The sequence below is a fragment of the Malus domestica genome, chromosome 15, assembly GCF_042453785.1.
Source record: "Malus domestica chromosome 15, GDT2T_hap1".
NCBI lineage: Eukaryota > Viridiplantae > Streptophyta > Magnoliopsida > Rosales > Rosaceae > Malus > Malus domestica.
Genome location: NC_091675.1, coordinates 23,733,905 through 23,754,832, shown reverse-complemented (window position 1 = coordinate 23,754,832; position 20,928 = coordinate 23,733,905). Strand labels below are relative to the sequence as shown.

The following is a 20,928-nucleotide window of genomic DNA, read 5'->3' as shown; positions in this document are numbered from 1 at the left end:
TTGGTTAAATAACATTTTAGGATGATTTTGTGTTAAATATTTGTTGGCCCAAGTCCTTTTCATTAAAGCTCCCTTCTTTTTTTACCTTTTATCTCACCTTCCATCATCTGCATCATTTGGTCCCATCATCCATAATGAAATAGAACCGTTTTGAGGTTTCCTATGAAATGAGGCATGGAGCGAAGCCACTACGAAGCAGTTTCGGGGGTTACAAAGAAAACTTCGAGCTCATATTGGTCATGGGTTGATAACGGGAATTGAACTCTATGAGATCTAATCTCCTATTGTTCCTCAGTAGCTCAGTGGTAGAGCGATCAGCTATTAACTGACTGGTCGTAGGTTCGAATCCTACCTAGGGAGATTTGATTCATTCTGAATTCTTTAATTCGAAATAAAATGTTCCCTTTAATTGTTAAGAGTAGATAACTTGTTCCCTGTGTCTTTGTTTCTATTGGATTCTATCTCATCGTATTACATTCTATTCTGCGATATTTGAAAATCACTGTCAATACCTCGGTGTATGTTCGGGATGCCCCCTTCTTTTGACCCATTCTTATGTTGTCAATTCCAGTCGGTTACCATCTTCGTTTACTGCAATTTGTCATGAATCTTTAGGAGGATGTGTAGAGCTTTAACTCGGGTGTTAGCATGACCACCCTTGACCGTTGTTGGTCTTTCCCGTAGTTTACCCTTGTCGGCTTTGTTGCTCGTGGGTTCTCCCTATGTGTTTCCTTGTTCTCCTAGCGGCAGTTCTTGCTGGTACTTTGAGGACGTTGTGCTTCTTTCTTCACCATTTATGGGGTTCTTGATGGTGTGATCTTAATTGCTCATAATGGGAGGCTGATCGTGACAATTGTTGGGTGGTTCTCTTATGGCGGCGTCGGCGTTGGCGTTTGAAGCTTCAGGAAGACTAGCTTTTTAGGAATTTTTTTTTTTTGGTGTGGTTTGTTTGGGTGTGTTGGGCTCCAAGCTTGGGCTTGTGACTTTGTCTTCCCATTTTTATCTGCACATTACCTGTATCTTGGCCTCTGTTGTGCTTATGTTTGTTAGTAATGAATTTTACTCTTTGACAAAAAAAAAAGGAGCAGCTCATCATAGCATACAAAAAAAAAATGTAGACTTGAAAAACTAATAAAACAGCAATCTCCATCGATCAACAATTTGATGTGCCAGGTTTGGTTGGTTGCCCAAAAGGCTATCTAATCCGATAAAATGTGTAGTCGTAGTACGCTAGTGCGCATACTCCTCCTTTATTTATGGGCGAGACTCTATCCAAATCTATGGATTTCCCTAGTGTCAAAGCGATACCCTATCAAATTCTACCACTTGTTGAGTGACGTCTTCTTTTATATAAGCACCCCACCATTGAATGATGAACTTTCCAATCTTCGTCTCTAACCCGATTAAGGTAGAACACAGAGTCAAGCCAAGCCCTTACTCGCTTGAATTGAATTAATATCTCCTTTGTCTAGTCAAGAAGGAACAAAACTTGGGGAATTGAACCATTACTCTTCTATTACATTATGGAGAAGTCCATTCTCGTCAAGATCGATAGGACAAGCCCCCTCCACTTAGAAGAATGACTAAAGAACTAAGAGGGTGAACGAAAAATGGGGGTAGGCAAGCCATCCGCGTTTTGAGCGCTTTCTAATCTTACCAAATAATGCATATTGCACTTTAAAAGCTACAAACCACCAAAGTGTACCCCCATAGGAGATCCTTGGAGGAAAGACTCGATGAACTGAGTAGTAGAGGTAAATGGTAGAGGATTCGCGTTGGCGAACAATAATTGGAGGATAAAGGAGGTTGAGAAATAATTGCACAACACCTTTACTTAAGGAGTTTGAAAAACTACAAGTAGTGATAAACTTGATGAGTTCAAAGAATGTAAAAATGACAGGGAATATCATGTATATGTACTTTTTCTGAAAGTTTTACAGCTTGTAAAGAAAACCATTTATAACTTTGATATTCTTGAGCTTTTTAAATAAGTAAAGATAAATATTCTTTTATTAGATGTTGTTAAGCAGGTTCCGCTTATGATAAATTTTTGAAAAATTTATGCACTTATAAAAGAAAGCATAATGAGAAAAAAAAAAAACTGTGTATATAGCTGCCCATGTGATAAGATTGTACAAATCGTGTAATTTTTGGATTTTCGCATGTAATTTTTTACTCCAACAAGTATAAAAATAATCAACAAAACTTACAAAAAAATAAGAATAAAATACAAAAGTCAAGTTGATTACAAAATACATATTTTTAGTAAATAACTTAAAAAATCAGAATACTTACAAAAGTTCGAAACACTTAAAAAACTTTCTTGTCATAAATTCAAAATTCGCAAAATCTCTAAATACATTCTAATTTTCAATCCAATTTCTCAAAACATATTTGGATCCGAATTTTTGGGGGAATTCAAAATTTTCAATGTCAAAAATAATAACACCAGTCCAACTTGAACTCCCATATATAACACTTTCGCCAGATTGCTTTTTTTATTTTTTTTATTTGGGATAGAGAGGGGGAAGCTAGCCAAATGTGGGATTCCATGGCTAGTTGTATCCGAAAAGTAGCAAAAGAGGTGTTAGGAGAGTCCAAGGGCTTTGCCCCACACCAAAAGGAATCTTGGTGGTGGAACGAGGAGGTACAAACAAAGGTGAAGGCTAAGAAGGAATGTTGTAAAGCCTTATACAAGGATAGGACCGATGAAAATGGTGAAAGGTATAGAAAAGCGAAGCAAGAGGCGAAGAAAGCTGTGAGAGAAGCTAAGTTAGCGGCTTATGACGATATGTATAAGCGACTAGATACCAAAGAAGGAGAGTTGGATATCTATAAACTAGCTAGAGCAAGGGAAAAGAAGACAAGGGACCTAAACCAAGTGAGGTGCATCAAGGATGAGGATGGAAAGGTTCTTGCTACAGAGAACGCGGTTAAAGATAGATGGAGAGGTTATTTTCATAATCTTTTCAATGAAGGACATGAAAGGAGTGCTTCTTTAGGGGAGTTGAGTAACTCAGAAGAGTGTAGAAACTACTCTTTTTATCGTCGAATCCGGAAGGAAGAAGTGGTTGTAGCTTTGAAGAAGATGAAGCATAGAAAAGCAGTAGGCCCAGACGATATACCAATCGAAGTGTGGAAAGTTTTGGGAGAGACAGGTATAACATGGCTCACTGACCTTTTCAATAGGATTTTGAAAACGAAGAAGATGCCAAATGAGTGGCGAACGAGCACTTTGGTGCCTATCTACAAGAATAAGGGTGACGTACAAAATTGCATGAACTATAGGGGTATTAAGCTAATGAGTCATACAATGAAGCTCTAGGAGAGAGTCATTGAGCATAGATTGAGGCAAGAGACACGGGTTTCGGACAACCAATTCGGGTTCATGCCAGGGCGCTCAACCATGGAGGCAATCTATCTCTTACGAAGATTGATGGAAAGATATAGAGATGGGAAAAAGGATTTACACATGGTCTTTATAGATTTGGAAAAAGCGTAGGATAGGGTCCCAAGAGACATTCTTTGGAGGATTTTAGAGAAGAAAGGAGTACGAGTAGCATATATCCAAGCTATAAAGGATATGTATGAAGGAGCAAAGACTGCCGTAAGAACTCATGAAGGACAAACCGAAAGCTTTCCCATAACTGTAGGATTACATCAAGGCTCATCCTTAAGTCCTTACCTTTTTGCGTTGGTAATGGATGAGTTAACAGGACATATTCAAGATGATATTCCTTGGTGTATGCTTTTCGCAGACGATATAGTGTTGATAGATGAAACTCAGGAAGGGGTAAATGCAAAGCTTAACCTTTGGAGAGAAGTGTTGGAATCTAAAGGTCTTCGCCTAAGCCGATCAAAGACAGAATATATGGAGTGCAAGTTCAGTGCAAATGGAGGCCAAAACGAGTTAGGGGTGAGGATCGGAGATCAAGAAATACCAAAGAGCGATCGTTTTCGTTACCTAGGATCTATCTTGCAAAAGAACGGAGAATTAGATGGAGATCTCAACCATAGAATACAAGCTGGATGGATGAAGTGGAAGAGTGCATCCGGCGTGTTGTGTGACCGCCGTATGCCACTAAAGCTCAAGGGAAAATTTTATAGGACGGCAATAAGGCCGGCGATGCTGTATGGCACAAAATGTTGGGCGGTGAAGCATCAACACGTACACAAAATGGGTGTAGCGGAGATGAGGATGCTTCGTTGGATGTGTGGGCACACAAGAAAGGATAAGATTAGGAATGAGGATATCCGGGGTAAAGTAGGAGTAGCCGAAATTGAAGGAAAGACGAGAGAAAATCGGTTACGGTGGTTTGGACATGTGCAAAGAAGGCCTACTGACGCTCCGATTAGAAGATGCGACTATGGGACAGAGGTTCAGGGCCGAAGGGGTAGAGGAAGACCTAGGAAAACTTTGGAAGAGACTCTAAGAAAAGACTTAGAGTACTTGGATCTAACGGAGGACATGACACATGACCGAGCACAATGGCGTTCAAAGATTCATATAGCCGATCCCACTCAGTGACTTGGATTTTCCAAGTCTCCAACTAAGAAGTTTTCCTCACTCGGGAAATTAAGGGAATACTACCTCAACCTACATGCTCCACTCACAAAGCTTCAACATACAAGCTTCAACAAAAGAAAATTCAGAGAACTTAGCGAAGAAGGCTTTGGTGTATTCAACACAATACGTTGAAATGAAGGAAAGCTATTTATTGATATCCCCGATAAGTCACAAATATGTACATATACATGAGTCAAAATAAACAAACAAGAGGGAGCCTTCACAAAGGTTGCTTAGAAGAAGTCTCAGCAGTCGGTAGAGCCCCAGAAAGAGCAGGCACTGGAGGGGGATCATTTGGAGCCTCAGTACTGGACAAAACCCTAGAAGGAGGAGGCAGCAGAGGTTGATCATTTGGAGCTTCATTACGCGGTACAGCCCCAGAAGACGAAGGCAATAAATGCCTTTGGAACAAACCCACAAATCTCTGATGATCAAGTAAAACCTGACCATCAGATTCCTTCATCTGGTCAAGCTTCCTCTTCATGTTTGTAGCATAGTCATGTGCGAGCCGGTGCAACTGTTTATTCTCATGCTTGAGCCCTCTAATCTCCTGTTTGAGACTCATCACTTCAGCCGCCAATGATTCAACTTGGCGGGTTCGAGCAAATAGGCGTTGGGCCATGTTAGACACAGAACCTGCACACTGAACACTGAGAGCCAGAGAATCCTTAACAGCCAACTCATCAGACCGTTTGGAAAGTAGTCTGTTATCTTTGGGAGTGAGAAGGTTCCTGGCCACTACCGCAGCGGTCATATCATTCTTCATCACGGAATCCCCAACAGTAAGAGGACCAGTAGGGGAGACGAAGGATGGGCGCCATATGTTGTCTGCAGAAGGCGTGGCTGCCTCTTCAACAAGGTTCAAGTCAAAACGACGGTCGGAGGGGCCAGACATTTTCAAAGGTGTTGAAGAGAGAAGAGGTCGAACAAATCAAGATCTTAGAAGTGCAAGAATGGAGCTTCTACTGGTGGAGATTCAAGTGTGCTTTGGAACTTAATGTCAGCCTCTATAAAAATCTGCACTCGACGAAGCTTCAGAAATCGAAGAGGCGTTTGCTTTCTCAAAAGCTGGGCTGCTCAGAGACCACGAGACGTTTGCTTTCTCAAAAGTTGGGCTACTCAAAGACCACGAAGGCCGATCTCATAAATCGAAGAGGCGCTTGCTTTCTCAAAAGCTAAGCTGCTCAGAGACCACGAGGGCCGATCTCAGAAATCGAAGAGGCACCTACTTTTCCAGCCTTGTCAGCACCTGTCAGCTTTGCGAAAATTATGGGCATTATGTCGAAGATTTCTGGTGAAGTAGAAAGCACATGAATCTTACTGTTCAATCACCCACTTCCCACACGCAACATTAGCTCATGGGTACCACAGATAACTTTGCCAAAGTTCTCTGACAAAGTTGAGACACGTGAAGCTTGCAGCTCCCACTACACCGCTCTGACCAAGAAAGGGTAAAAGAATAGCAAAGAAACAGCACTAACAAAGTTTAGACACATAAATTTTGAAGGTCTAGCTACCATATTATTACCCACAAGGGTAAAGGAACAGTACCACTGCTGGATAATTGGAAAGTCCCTGTGTGTCAACCTCTGTGCTTCGTGGCAAGATAGACTAGCAAACATGCCCAACCTTTTCTCACATTCGAGAAAACACTCCCAACAAGATTGCTTGCTCCAAAATCGAAGAGGCACCGCCCTCCGAATCTCGAGAGCCAGACTCCCAACATGATTACTTTCTCAAAAATCGAAGAGACACCGCTCTCCGAATCTCGAGAGCCAGACCCCTAGCAGGATGGCTTTCTCAAAAATCGAAAAGGCATCGTTCTCCGAATCTCGAGAGCCAGATCTCCGACTGGATTGCTTGTTCGAAAACCGAAGAGGTACCACTTTCCCAACTTCAAGAGCCGGATCTCCTTGGATAAAGCTTGTCTGTAATCTTTACACGCAACATCAGCTTTCCAGATACCATAGACCACTTTTTCAAAGTGCTCTGACAAAGTTAAAACATGTGAAGCTGGCAGCTCCCACTATCGTGTTATGACCAAGCAGGGTAAAGGAATAGCATTACTACTTGTTGTTAGGGAGACTCCTATATATGTTGACCTCCATCCCCAACAGACAGGCAGACCTGCAAAAATGCTCAACCCTTCCTCATATCTGAGAGGGCACTCCCAAAGAAGCCTTTCGAAATATTCAGCTTTCTTTCCCCCCGATAATACCTCTGCAAACAAGCTATACTAGAGCAAGAATATCTCATATCATCAGGGTTAAAAGCAAGAGTATCCCATATCATGTTTTTTCCCTGTCTTTTCCTTTGGCCTTGTTCTTACCTACAAGACAAGGAGAAAGAGAGCAATCAGTCAGCACTTGGAATCAAGCTTCCAGTCAGGAACTGACTGCCTGGAACCCCTTACTTGATTACTTACCTGGCATTGCTCTCGAGTACTCATCTTCAACATCTTATGCTTCCAGGGAAGATACCGCATCTACCTGAGGAACATATAGGGCAAGTGAGAAGGATACAAGGAAGCATGTGGAGACAAGCGTAACAGCACACGTGCCGATACATCCACTACTCTGTCAAAAGCAAAAGTATCCCATATCAGCAGGGTCGAACGTACTATAGATTTGATGGACTTGTTTTGACCCTCAAATTCTTCAGTCGGCCTTATACTCTGGAGGAAACCAGAAAACCCTCCAGCCCAGTTCAAGAATAAGCCTGTGGAAAGTTATTTCTTCAAAAGCAAAAGTATCCCATATCATCTCTTCTCATTTTTCTTCTCTTTATCCTTCATGCTGCCTGCAAGATAGGGAGAATGTGAACAATCAGCCGGAACTCGAAATCAAAGTTCTGATCTGGGACTGATTGCTTGGAGCTCTGATTGCTTACCTTGTCTGTCACCTCTTTCAGCAGATCCCCTAGCTCGGCGACTTGGAGGACTCCTACTACATGGTTTGTATCGCGCTTGACCAAGCCCGAAACTACAAGTAAGCTTCAAGTGAAATTGATACATTACCTTGTGCATCTCCACCAGTTAAAGATACCACCCCTGGATGGAGGAAGAGTACTTCCAGAGAAGATGCCACATCTACCTACGAGACAAATAAGGCAAGTCAAGACGATACCACACTCCGGAACTTAGAAGTTTCGTGATTACGAGATCATTCTCCCACAATATTTCCTAATGTCATTTGTACTAAATCATTCACTTGTACTCACTAAAAGAGAGCTTGAACCTATGTACTTGTGTAAACCCTTCACAATTAATGAGAACTCCTCTATTTCGTGGACGTAGCCAATATGGGTGAACCACGTACATCTGGTGTTTGCTTTCCTATCTCTATCCATTTATATACTTATCCACACTAATGACCGGAGCAATCTAACGACGATCACAAAAAGCGACCGTTTTCGCTACCTAGGATCTATCTTGCAAGAGAACGGAGAATTAGATGGAGATCTCAACCATAGAATACAAGCTGGATGGATGAAGTGTAAGAGTGCATCCGGCGTGTTGTGTGATCGTCGTAGGTCACTGAAGCTCAAGGGAAAATTTTATAGGACAGCAATAAGGCCAGCGATGTTGTATGGCACAGAATGTTGGGCGGTGAAGCATCAACACGTACACAAAATGAGTGTAGCGGAGATAAGGATGCTTTGTGGGATGCTTCGTGGGATGTGTGGGCACACGAGAAAGGAGAAGATTGTGAATGAGGATATCCGAGGTAAAGTAGGAGTAGCCGAAGTTGAAGGAAAGATGAGAGAAAATCGGTTACGGTGGTTTGGACATGTGCAAAGAAGGCCTACTGACGCTCCGGTTCGAAGATGTGACTACGGAACAGAGGTTCGGGGCCGAAGGGGTAGAGGAAGACCTAGGAAAACTTTGGAAGAGACCCTAAAAAAAGACTTAGAGTACTTGGATCTAACGGAAGACATGACACAAAACCGAGCGCAATGGCGTTCTAGGATTCATATAGCCGACCCCACTTAGTGGGAAAAGGCTTTGTTGTTGTTGGGTTAAGTTTTCCCCAGATTGTTCAACACTTCTTAAATGGAGGTGATTCCAACGTATCCACCACTAATAAACAGGAGGTAATGCTAGGTACAAGTGTCCACCTCTCGGAAAAGAAAAAATTAACAAAGTATTCATAAAGTTATGATTAATGTTAGAAATATCGATTTTTTAAATTAATTTTACAAATCATATGATGTGAGTGTTGATAATTGAATTATAATTTAAATGTTAATTTATATGCTTATTTTTTATTTATAATATATCATTTTTTTTACAAATTTGGTTTAAAATTTTGTCACTCTAAGATTATGCTGAAGGTATACATAAACACAGATTCCTTGAAATGCTCAACACACACCAAACCAAGGACGGTTCTGAGTCTTTGACCATTTCCCCGTTCAGAGGAGAAGCGCTGAAGAGGAAGAAGAAAATGGTGATGGCAAGATCAAATGCAGTAAGAGCACCCACTTTTTTCAAGGTTCTTGTAGATGACTTCTCCACCCAGTTGGTAAGTCCAGCGCCCTCCTATTATCTACTCTCTCTTTACACTTTACATAAAATAAAAACAGAAAAGAAAATTCCTTTAATTATTTACCGGAAGTCAACAGAAAAAAAAAATTGCATTGTTATATCACAGTGGATAATCTTTGGAGTTCCCACGATTCAAACCTAATAGCTTTGAGTAAACAGTATTTACAGCACTCAAGTTTCATGTTATGGATTGATCACATAAATCATTTGATGTTTGTATTTTGTATGACTGTTGCTTCGTTTTGATGTAATTTCCCAATTGGATTAATGAGTTTTTGTTCTATTTGTAAATCGCCTTTGTTTTGTTCATATTCTGTCTTTTGGAGTCTAATTATTAGCAATGTGGTCTTAATCCTCTTCTAATTTCATCCTGCTCAGTGGAAAAACCATAACTTCGATTGAATCTGTAAAATAATTAAGGTCTGTTTGGAATCCTTCTTGGATCCTATTTTTTGTTTTCAAACATGACGAATGTAGCTAAATTACTTAATACTCATTATTTTCAAAAAAAAAAAAAAATGGATCCAAGAAGGATACCAAGCAAGCAACCACTAAGGATCGGGGCATAAATTTCTCCTTATTTGTGATAAAATATGTACATGGCATCCCATATCTACCATAGCTCCCTGCGTAGATTTTAGGAAATTATTTCCGCACACCCTTTCTCCTGCATGCCCTTGTTTAGTTATGTCCCGTTGATTCATCTTTCCAAAGGCCAAATATAAACAAGCGTGTGCATATAAATCACTTACCTAACTATTTGCCTTTTGTTTTAATTTTCATTGGCTGAAAATAAGTTTGCTATGTATGCTGATCTTGATGTAAATTATATGTTGCCAGTTGGATCATAAGATTCATTTCTATGTTACAGCAAATCCCGCTGGCTTTTCTGGTGCATTTTGATGGAAAGGTACCTCAAGAGACCCATCTTCAGACCCCAGGTGGAACTTGGCCCGTTAGTCTGGAAAAACGTAATGACAGGTTCTTTTTCCAAAAGGGTTGGAAGGAATTTGTGCAGGACAATGGTTTCCAGCTTTGTGAGTTCCTAGTTTTTCGATATTATGAAAAATTGGGATTCTATGTTGACATATATGGAAGAAATGGATGCAAAAAGGAGTTTGTGATGGTTATTAGGAAGAGGGACAGACCTCATGAGGAGGCACATGGCAATGCAGTTCACAGAAAGACACCAAGAAATCATGGAAAGCAGAATGTAGATAACCAAGGTCAAAAAGGCTTGGCTTATGGAACTGGGACTAGTCATGCGACTCATGCCAATATTCAAATCAAAGATGAAGTAACTGATGATAGAGAATATGAATTATCGATGCATCCAAGGGCTACAAGAACTGAGAAAGCTGTTGCTCTTCAGAAAGGCAATGATTTTGAATATCGAAACCCTTTTTTCAAGGTTCCACTGCGGTTCTCATATACCCATTATGGTTATCTGGTAAGCATTCTATGGAGTAACCCTACTAGGCCATCAAAATAAACTCACTCTATTTGTAATTTTGTACATGTACAGAGAAACGTAAAATCATATATATTCTGTGTAAATTTGTTTGTCTTTCGACTCTTTCCTGCTTTTCTTTTTTCAGGCTTTGCCAGTTATGTTTGTCAAGGCACATCTCACTGTGAGGCCTTCTGATGCTACCCTTCGGGTTTCTGATGGAACAACCTGGCCTGTTAAAGTTGGATTTGATGTAGCTGGACACTGCAGATTCCTTAGTGGTTGGAGGCTATTTGTGAACGACAATGGTTTAGAAATTGGTGATATATGTGTCTTTGTCTTGATTAACAAGATTAAGTTTTTGTTTGAAGTTGTTCTTCACCGCAAGATAGGAGCTGTGAGTCCTACCTTGTCACCAGGTAAGCAATCTGTTATGCTGTGAATTTCTGCTCCATTATGTCTGCCCTCTGCATAACACAGACATGTCTTATTGTTTCGTCTTTTCGTTTAGTGGAAGACAAACTGCAGCGGAGGATCAATTCGAGTTACGAAATCAAGATAGAAGTATAATATATGAAGCTTCTTCTGATGAAAATGCCTCCTGCAAACGAAGGCCAAGCATAAGTATTACAAGGCCAGTTGCCTATATGTATATTTTGTCTTTTGTTGTTATTTTACCACCTGTCAACTGGCTTGTCTAAAAGAACAGTAATGTACCATATTAACCACTTAATTTCGATATCCTTATGTGTTTCATTGAACAGAAGGGGACATACTGCCACTCTTCATGTTAGATAGATTGTGTCCTGCCAAGTTGTTTGCTCTTCAAACATTTCATCAACTAAATCATGTCCTAAAGATGAAAAAACAATATTAGGTTGAAAAAATGGACAAAATGGGTGGGCGTTATTGAATTATTTCTCCATTCGAAGGCGCAATTTTTCTGTTTTTTGTTCGTGCAAATAAGCTCTAATTTAATGAAGTTAGTTTTGTTTTTGGGTTTTTGATAACTATTATACATCAGTCCAACTAAATTGGGGTTTCAAGATTTTGCATCCAAACTAATCTTATTGAGCAAAAATAATTAAATTGGACTGGGTAGGATTAGAGAAAAATCAGACTCCTTTTTTTTTCTTATCAAATACTAGGTTTTGTTAAATTATATGTTAGATTGGTCACCGATGGTGTTCGAACCCATACCATCATGCAAGGGCTCAATATTTTTTCATCACTGTGGTAAATGGCCACTTCCGAAAAATCAAACTCCCATTCTTGCAGTTTCTCATCTAGCAATCAATTTTGTTCATTCACATTTATAAAATTATTTTTAAAAGGTTTAGATCCTTAATTTTCATTTGGAGAGAAAGGAAAATACCGATCACATTTTTTAAACTAAATGTATTATTCCTGTAATAAAAGTGGGGTCTATTTATATGAAAACAACTCATGGTTAATTTTCATTTAGACCATCTCCAACCCTTGGGCTAAAAGCCAAATTTTTTAGCCCGGAAAATTTGGCTTTTAGTCCAGAAACATCTTTTCTGCTCAACCCTTCTGCCCTAAAATTTTAGCCCGGAATTATTAAAGAATGAACTTAGGCTAATTTTTTTCTTAAATCAATTTTAAAAAAAAATAAATATGTAGATTATTGTAAATTAATTTTATGAACATTTTAATCTAAAAATATTTAAATTCCGATAAACATTTGGCATTTAGCCCGGGGGGAAAGCTGGGGGGTATTTGGCCCAGAAATAACATTTGGCATTTAGCCTAAAATTTTAACATGGGTTGGAGAGTGTTTTGGGGGGGGTAATTTGGGGGGTAATTTGGCTTTTAGCTTAGGTTTGAAGATGGTCTTAGGGGAAGGAAAATACCATAAAGACCCCATTTTAATATTTTATAGACTACATGTGAACTATTTTTTAAAAGGAAAACTAATGAAAATGACTTGAAAACTTTGAGTTTTAACGATAAAGACAAAATAAAAGGTAAAATGAATAATACTATGATTGATTTTTTAGTGTAAAAATGTGATTTTTCGTTAAAGTGAACAGTACCGGAAACTTTTTGTTAAAGTTCTCTTTTTTAAAATAAAGGTGGGACCTATTTGTATATAAATAATTTTGATTAAGGGGAGGAAAGTACCATGGAGACCACATTGTGTAGACTATATGTGAATCTCTCTACTAAAAGTGAGGCCTATTTGTATTGGCGGATTCAACCTATTAGAGAGATGATTCATGTGGTCTATAAAATGTGGTTTCTTTCGCATCGTTGGGAAAGAAAACAACATTTTACTTTTAAAAAAAGATAATTGATAAAAGGGTTAATCTTAGGGGTGTAGTCAAACTAAAATTTTAAGGGATTTTAAAAGTGATGGATTTTAAAGTATTTAAGATGATTATAGACTCCTACAAAATTCATATGGATTTTAAAGAATTCGAATGGATTGTGGTGGAAGGATTTGAAATCCTAGGGGGTGGGGTTGGATTCTTTTTAGTCTAGGTTATATATACCTTTTGCTCTTAAATCCCACAAAAATCCACAACTTATTGAAATTCTTTAAAATCTTAATTTTTTTAATACACTTAGATTTTGAATGGATTTTAAAATCCTTTAAAATCTTTTAAAATCTTTTAATTGACTACACCTAGATTTGAATGGATTCTAAAATCTTTTAAAAAATTTTAGTTGACTACACTAGGATTTTTAAGTCTTTTAAAATCCTCTCAAATCGAGTTTGACTACACCTCTCTTAGTTTACTTCTCTAAAGTTTTTTGGTTTTCAACATTTGGTATATAAAGTTTTTTTCATCCTAGAGTAGTACATAAAGTTATAATTTTAGGACACTTTCATACATCCGTAAAGGTTGCTGTTAAATTTTCCGTTAACAGATGACATGGCATCCACGTGGACAATGACTAAGCGCTACGTGGATATTAAAAAATAAAATAATAAAATAATAAAAAATTAAAAAATTAAAAAAAAAGGGTAAATTACACAGTACCTCCTCATGTTTGATGTTTATTACAATCGCATACAACATCTTCAAAACATTTCACTTTCATACCTCAACTATTATTTTAGGGATATGATATCCACACACCCCATTTTACTTCTCACACACCTTTTTAATTTTCGGCCGTCAGATCGGATGAATTGAAGAAGATCAACGGACAAAAATTATGAAAGGGTGTGTGAAAAGTAAAATGGGGTGTGTGGATAGCACACCCCTTATTTTATTTCAATATAGTATCTCCATTACATTTTCTATCCATTGATCTATTAAATGCTGACGTGACTGTCACATATATAACACGTGGCTGCCAAATGTCTGCCACATGGCAAATAAAATAATTTTTTTTATTTTTTTTTTAAAAAAACCTGAATTTTCTCAAACAATAAAAATTGAAAAAAAAAATTGAAACCCATTATCCCTCAAACCACCCACCCCAAGCGACTCACATCCTTATCCCTAACCAAGAACCCAAAAACCTGCAACAACAAGAAGAAGAAGAGGGAGGAAGAAGAAGAAAAAAAAAACCCTAAACCCAGTTCGTCCCCCACCCGCAAAAAACCTAATCTAAACAAAAAAAATTCCAGTGGCAGTTGCAATGGAATAGCTTTGTCCACAAAACTTGCACCAGTGGCTTTTTCCGTTAAAAGTCGTCTCGAAAAACTTGAGATAAACCGATGTCATAGTCTTCTTTCTGGGTTTGGTTGCAGAGGTAAAATTTCCCTATCCGAGGAAACCAAACCGATATCCACCAGATCAACGATTGGAATCATCGCCATGTCCATCATTGGTTTGGGTTCCACCTCCAATCTACCAAGAAACAAACCAAAACCACTTTTAATTTCAAATCGTAAACTTTCATCTGATCAGGCAAGTGCTTTCAGCAATCAGTTCATGGCATTGCAATCCAACAACAAAATTTAACGAAAAATATGAATTTAATTTGAACTTTTTTGAAATTCAGCTCAGAAACTCAATCCAACATGCAGAAAGAGAGAACTTTAGCAACAAAAACCAAAATTTGGCGATTTGGGAAAGTACCTTTGAAGGTTTTGAAACCGTTGTTTGCTGCCCAGTTCAATTGATATGCTGCTTTTGCAGCTGCCCAATGAACCTGAAGTTGAAGGCTTTTGGATGTAGGGAAGCTGCCCAAACAGTCCCTTACTCAGTGACTTAGTCAATCACCTGTCTATGAGTTAAGAGAGCGAATCAGTGAGCAGCTTGAATAGAATAAATGATGAGAAAGATAGAATTGAGGAGAGAGGGAAAAAATGGAGGGAGATGGAAGTTGGAAAGCGGAATGGTGCCAAGAGTGAGTCGGATCGCAGCCGAGCGAGGAGAGAGACAGCGAAGATTGTGGAGTTGCAAAGCCGCGAGCGACGGCTGAGTCGTATCTTAAATCTCAAAATCTTCGACGGCTTACAAAAGTAAATGCTCGCTCGCTCACAGACTTAGTAGAAAGGGAGAAAGAGAGAGATGAGGGCTCGGCTGCTTGCTCACTCGCGACCCACCTCCCTTTCCACCTGGGCTTTTTTTTCCCCCTCTTCTTTTTCTTCTTCTTCTTCTTCTTCTTCTTCTTCTAGACTGCAGGTTTTTTGCGGGTGGGGGACGAACTGGGTTTAGGGTTTTTGTTTTTTCTTCTTCCTTCCTCTTTTTCTTCTTCTTCTTCTTGTTGCAGGTTTTTGGGTCCTTGGTTAGGGATAGGGATGTGGGTCGCTTAGAGGGGGTAAAGGATAGTGGGTTTCAATTTATTTTTTTTTCAATATTTTTGTTTGAGAAAATTCAGGTTTTTTTTTTAATTATTTTATTTGCCACGTGGCATATATGTGGCAACCATGTTAGCATTTAACAGATCAATGAATGGAAAATGTAACGGAGGTATTATATTTAAATAAAATAGTAGTTAACTGTGATAAAGACCTCATGTCACTGCCGGTGATAGATGATATGGTGGAGGCACTTGGATACAATGAGCGATTCATGAACTACTATTACAAGATTCCCAACATGGACCTTTCCAATGGTTTGAAGCCGATTCAAAGTGATTCTGATGTTCAGTCTATGTGCAATTTTGTTCCAAAAGATAAAGTGATTGAGATGTACATCAAAGAATTAACGACAGAAGTAGCCGTAACCCAAGAGCAACAGTTTCTGAAGTCCATGGAAGTCAGTGGTCTAAGTACATTGGTTATTGAGGAGATAAGTAGTTCAGAAGGGGATGTTGGGCCAACAACAATTAAACTAATCAGATTTAGAGGTTTGCTAGCTATTAAAAGGCCAGAAGTGGATGATTGTTGCATATCTCAACTAGTGCAAACATGTGTGACTGAGGTATAAGAGATAAATGATGATTCTGGGAATGGTCAGAAAGAGAGAAATTGTGAAGGGCCAGAAGAGAATAAGGGGAAATTTGTGGCTGAGGTAGGAGAAGAGGATACTCAGGTAGAAGAAGGGGATACAGAGGTAGAAGATGAGGATATTAAGGTAAGAGAGGGGGATGCTGAATTATTCTTTGATGTACCTATTAGTTTTGAGGGGAATGTTGAAGAAGAGAATGAAGAAGCTGCTCAAGAAGATAATAGTGACTTTGAAGATAGTGAATATGAAAGTGATGATGATAACCCAGTGTTTTCCAAGTTTGATGGTATTGTGGAAGAAAGGGAATTTGAGCACATGAAAAAACAAAAGAACTCTGAGCAAACAGATGAAAGGGATTATGAGGAAAGAAGTGCAAGACAATCTGAGCAAAGCCGAGAAAAAGAACAAGAGCAAAGGGAAGAAGAATTTGATACTGCAAATGTGGAACAAAATGTGGTTGATGATCTAGACTATAACTCTAGTGCTCTTGAGAATGTACACTCTCCGGATGATGAAAGAGGCAAAAAACATGAGCGATTCCCAGAGTTCAATAAAAAAACAGACATGAAGAATCTCACTCTTACACTCGGGCTTGTTTTTAGGGATCATGTGCAATTCAAGCGAGTTGTCATCATGTACTCCCTAGTGAATGGATATGGGGAAATCCATTTTTCTAGGAATGAGAAGCTGAAAGTCATAGCAAAGTGTGCAAAAGGGTGCCCTTGGAAGTGTTGTGCTGTAAAAATGTATGATTCAAACAGCATATAGATCAAAACCATACTTGATGAACACACATGTAAGAGAACTTGGGCAAACAAGAACATGAAGTCCTCTTTGCTGACCGATTTGAACATGGATAAGATAAAATTGAATCTCACATGGCCTATGGATTCCTCTTTAGCAACTGTCGAATCAAAGTGGAATCACAGTTGTGGAAAGAGGAAGACTTACAGGGCTTTAGATAGGGCTTTGAAGATCATTGAGGGAAACCATGCAGAGCAATACACAAAGTTGTGGGACTTTGCTGAGGAAGTGAGGAAGACTAACCCTGAAAGCACAGTAAAAGTGAAGTTGGATAGGGGGAGGTTCCAAAGGATATATGTGTGCTTGGGGCTGGTGCATACCATTGATAGGATTAGATGGATGCCATTTAAAGAGTGTACATGGAGGTCAACTACTTTGTGCTGTTGGCATTGACGTAAATGATGAACCATGGGTTATAGCGTATGTAGTTGTAGAAATGTGAGAATAAGTCCAATTAGATTTGGTTCTTAGAGTTATTGGTCGTTGATGTTGGGATTGTCAATCAAGGGTGATTGACATTTATTAGTGATCAACAAAACGGGTTAATTTCGGCATTTCAAAAAGTCCTCCCTAATTCCCACCACAGATTTTGTGTGAGACATTTGTATACCAACTTCAGAAATATGTTCAAAGGGAAAACATTGAAGGATGTTTTATGGTCAGTAACTAGAACAACAGTTCCCCACTTAAAAAAAGCAATGGATGATATGAAGAAGCTCGATGAAACTGCCTACAATTGGTTGGTGAAAAAGCCTGCACATCATTGGAGCAAGTCCCATTTTGAAACATATCACAAGTGTGACATGTTGCTCAACAATCTCTATGAAAGTTTCAATGCTGTAATACTTGTGCCGAGACAAAAACCAATTGTCACCATGCTACTCCTTATTCACACACTTTTGATGAAGAGAATTTAGATGAAAAGGGATATAGTGGTGAACAAAGTTGGAGATCTCCGTCCTAAAATAAAGAAGAAGTTGGAGGAAGCCAAAATTCAAAGTGGCAAGTGCATTACACTATGGTCAGGAGGCGCTAAATTTCAAGTTGATGCTGGAAAGAGGGAGTAATATGTGGTTGACTTGGTTGATAAGACTTGTTCTTGCAAAAAGTTTGGCTTGACATTAATCCCATGTAACCATGCAATAGTGGCCATAAATTTGAAGAGATAAAAACCAGATGACTATGTCGATGGTTATTATTCGATAGCACAGTACTTGGAGGTGTATTCTCATTTAGTAATGCCGATGAATGAGATGTCTTTATGGGAGGAAACTGATAACCAACCAATTTTACCTCCTACATATACAAGGTAACCTGGAAGGCCGAAGAGGAAAAGAAACAAAGAAGTTGCTGAGAGGGACAATGAGGGTGAACAAACTCTCACAAACCCAACCAATAATCCTCAAGGCCCTCCTCAACCACTTAAGCTAGGAAGGAAAGGGCAAGGCACTTTGAAATGTACTATATGCAAAAAGGAAGGTCATAATACAAGAACCTATCATAGACATCTTCCTCCAAGGGACAGACAGGTAACATTTTCTACTTTATGTGGTTTTTTAAATCCTTTAACATCATATCAGACTCTTAGTCCTTTAAATTGCTTTGTAGGCATCCACATTTGCTCAAGGACAATCACCATCAACAAATTAAGCTCAAACTGCACCTAAAAAGAGGACAAGGAAAACAAAGGTAAAAATTTAACCATTTCCTTAGTTGTAAAGCATTTGGATTAAGTTAAAAAACTTGCTTGGTCTCTAAATGAACTTTGGATTTAGACATCACAATTAGTAGTTGAATCACCTAAAAGCACCAAGCAGAGAAAGACCAAGCAAACCCATAACTGAATCATCCAAAGGCACCAAGCACATAAATACCAGGCAATCCAGCCACGTTTTTTGCACAGATGGTTGTTTTTTTGTAAAGGAATTGTAAAGTTAGAACAAGTTTTATGCATCCGGTACGTATCTTGTGAATTGAATGGACGATGTAGCAGGTGTGTATGAATTCAGTAGGTTTTGTAATGTTGGTTGGAGATGCTAGATGAATTTTGTTAGTGTTTTTTAACAAGTTTATGAATTTCTGGATAATTAAGCAGGTTTTATGCTTAATTTGGCCTATTTCATGTTTTTTTTTGGAAATGATGAGTAGCTTGTGCTTGAATACACTTGTTTTGTTGTGGTTATATCATTATTTTTTGGGTGAGATTTTTCTAATTTGAGGTCAAGGATGATAATCTATGCTTAAAATGGTAGATCATCTTTGTCTCAATTTTTTGCAAGAAAATTTGAATTTCAAATTTGAAATTTTGAAATTCAAATTACCAAAAAAAAAAAAAAAATCAAACATATTTTCTGACGTGGATGCCATTTGGCAAGAAAACATTGGGTGTGGTGCCACATGGAATCCATCTGGTTGAGGAATTGGGCCCCAAATCAAGCCAGATCAGCATTTAACTGGGGAATTCATGGACAAGCTAATGGAGGTATAACATTGGACCAAATTCTAAAGATTCGGTATGACATTGTCAATTTTAAAAGATGAGGTATGATACTATCTTGATCCCAATAGTTGAGGTAGTTTTTGTAATTTACCCAAAAACAAATGATAAATACAAACAATTAAACTTCACTCCATTCCCATGTTGCACTTGACATGCCTATAATTCTGGATGCATTTCTCTTAATAATACAAAATCTATAAAATAAAAAAAAACATTACAAATAATTGAAAACACAACTTTCGGAAAAAGTGTAACATCCCACATCACCCAGGGAAGAGGATCCTGTAAGCCTTATATGTATATTCTCATCTCTACCTAGCACGAGGCCTTTTGGGAGCTCACTGGCTTCGGCATCCGTAGGAACTCCGAAGTTAAGCGAGTTCGAGCGAGAGCAATCTCAGGATGAGTGACCCATTGGGAAGTTCTCGTGTGAGTTCTCAGAAACAAAACCGTGAGGACGTGGTCGGGACCCAAAGACGACAATATCGTGCTACGGTAGAGTCGAACCCGGGATGTGGTGGGGACTCGGGCCGAGATGTGACAATTTGGTATCAAAGCCAATCTCTGGCCGAGAGTGTGCCGACAAGGACATTGGGCCCTAAGGGGGATGGATTGTAACATCTTACATCACCCAGGGAAGAGGATCCTATAAGCCTTATATGTATATTCTCATCTCTACCTAGCACGAGGCCTTTTGGGAGCTCACTGGCTTCGGTATCCGTAAGAACTCCAAAGTTAAATGAGTTCGAGCGAGAGCAATCTCAGGATGGGTGACCCATTGGGAAGTTCTGGTGTGAGTTCTCATAAACAAAACCGTGAGAACGTGGTCGGGACCCAAAGACGACAATATCGTGCTACGGTGGAGTCGAGCCTGGGATGTGGTGGGGGCTCGGGCCGGGATGTGACAATTTGGTATCAAAGCCAATCCCTGGCCGAAAGTGTGCCGACAAGGACGTCGGGCCCCTAAGGGTGGTGGATTGTAACATCCCACATCGTCCATGGAAGAGGATCCTGTAAGCCTTATATGTACATTCTCATCTCTACTTAGCATGAGGCCTTTTGGGAGCTTACTGGCTTGGTGTTCCGTAAGAACTCTGAAGTTAAGCGAGTTCGTGCGAGAGCAATCTCAGGATGGGTGACTCACTAGGAAGTTCTCGTGTGAGTTCCCAGAAACAAAATCGTGAGGCGTGGTCGAGGCCTAAAGCGGACAATATCGTGCTACGGTGAAGTCAAGCCCGGGATGTGGTAGGGGCTCGGGCCGGGATGTGACAATTTGGTATCAAAGCCAATCCCTGGCCAGAAGTGTGTCGACGAGGACGTCGGGCCCCCTAAGGGGTGGATTGTAACATCCCACATCGCCCAGGGAAGAAGATCATGTAAGCCTTATATGTATATTCACATCTCTATCTAGCACGAGACATTTTGGGAGCTGACTGGCTTTGGGTTCCGTATGAACTCTGGAGTTAAGCGAGTTTGCACAAGAGCAATCCTAGGATGGGTGACCCACTGGGAAGTTCTCGTGTGAGTTCCCAGAAACAAAACTGTGAATCACTAGGAAGTTCTCGTGTGAGTTCCCAGAAACAAAATCGTGAGGCGTGGTCGAGGCCCAAAGCGGACAATATCGTGCTACGGTGAAGTCAAGCCCGGGATGTGGTAGGGGCTCGGGCCGGGATGTGACAATTTGGT

At 39.5% G+C, this 20,928-nt stretch overlaps 1 protein-coding gene and 1 non-coding gene across 3 annotated transcripts; both read left to right on the top strand.

The window, feature by feature from the left end:
* Positions 1-288: 288 nt before the first annotated feature.
* TRNAN-GUU (transfer RNA asparagine (anticodon GUU)) lies at positions 289-360 on the top strand. The gene has a single exon. It is a non-coding gene; the product is annotated as a tRNA-Asn (tRNA).
* Positions 361-8,595: 8,235 nt separating this feature from the next.
* On the top strand, positions 8,596-11,319 carry LOC114821781 (putative B3 domain-containing protein Os03g0621600). 2 transcript variants are annotated; one of them, XM_070814582.1, is made up of 5 exons: positions 8,596-8,659; positions 8,900-9,090; positions 9,985-10,563; positions 10,712-10,982; positions 11,075-11,319. In XM_070814582.1, exons 2-5 carry the CDS (start codon positions 8,926-8,928, stop codon positions 11,131-11,133), a joined length of 1,074 nt encoding a protein of 357 aa, XP_070670683.1. In that variant the 5' UTR covers positions 8,596-8,659; positions 8,900-8,925; the 3' UTR covers positions 11,134-11,319. The 2 variants fall into 2 exon arrangements, with proteins under 2 accessions (XP_070670683.1, XP_028950959.2); XM_029095126.2 differs by lacking the exon at positions 8,596-8,659 and having other exon boundaries at positions 8,893-9,090.
* The last annotated feature ends 9,609 nt before the right edge of the window (positions 11,320-20,928 follow it).

Coding starts and splice junctions, on each gene's coding strand:
- LOC114821781 (XM_070814582.1), top strand. CDS start 8,926: ATGCTCAACACACACCAAACCAAGGACGGTTCTGAGTCTTTGACCATT. Junction 9,091..9,984: donor ATGACTTCTCCACCCAGTTG/GTAAGTCCAGCG, acceptor TCTATGTTACAG/CAAATCCCGCTGGCTTTTCT. Junction 10,564..10,711: donor ATACCCATTATGGTTATCTG/GTAAGCATTCTA, acceptor TTCTTTTTTCAG/GCTTTGCCAGTTATGTTTGT.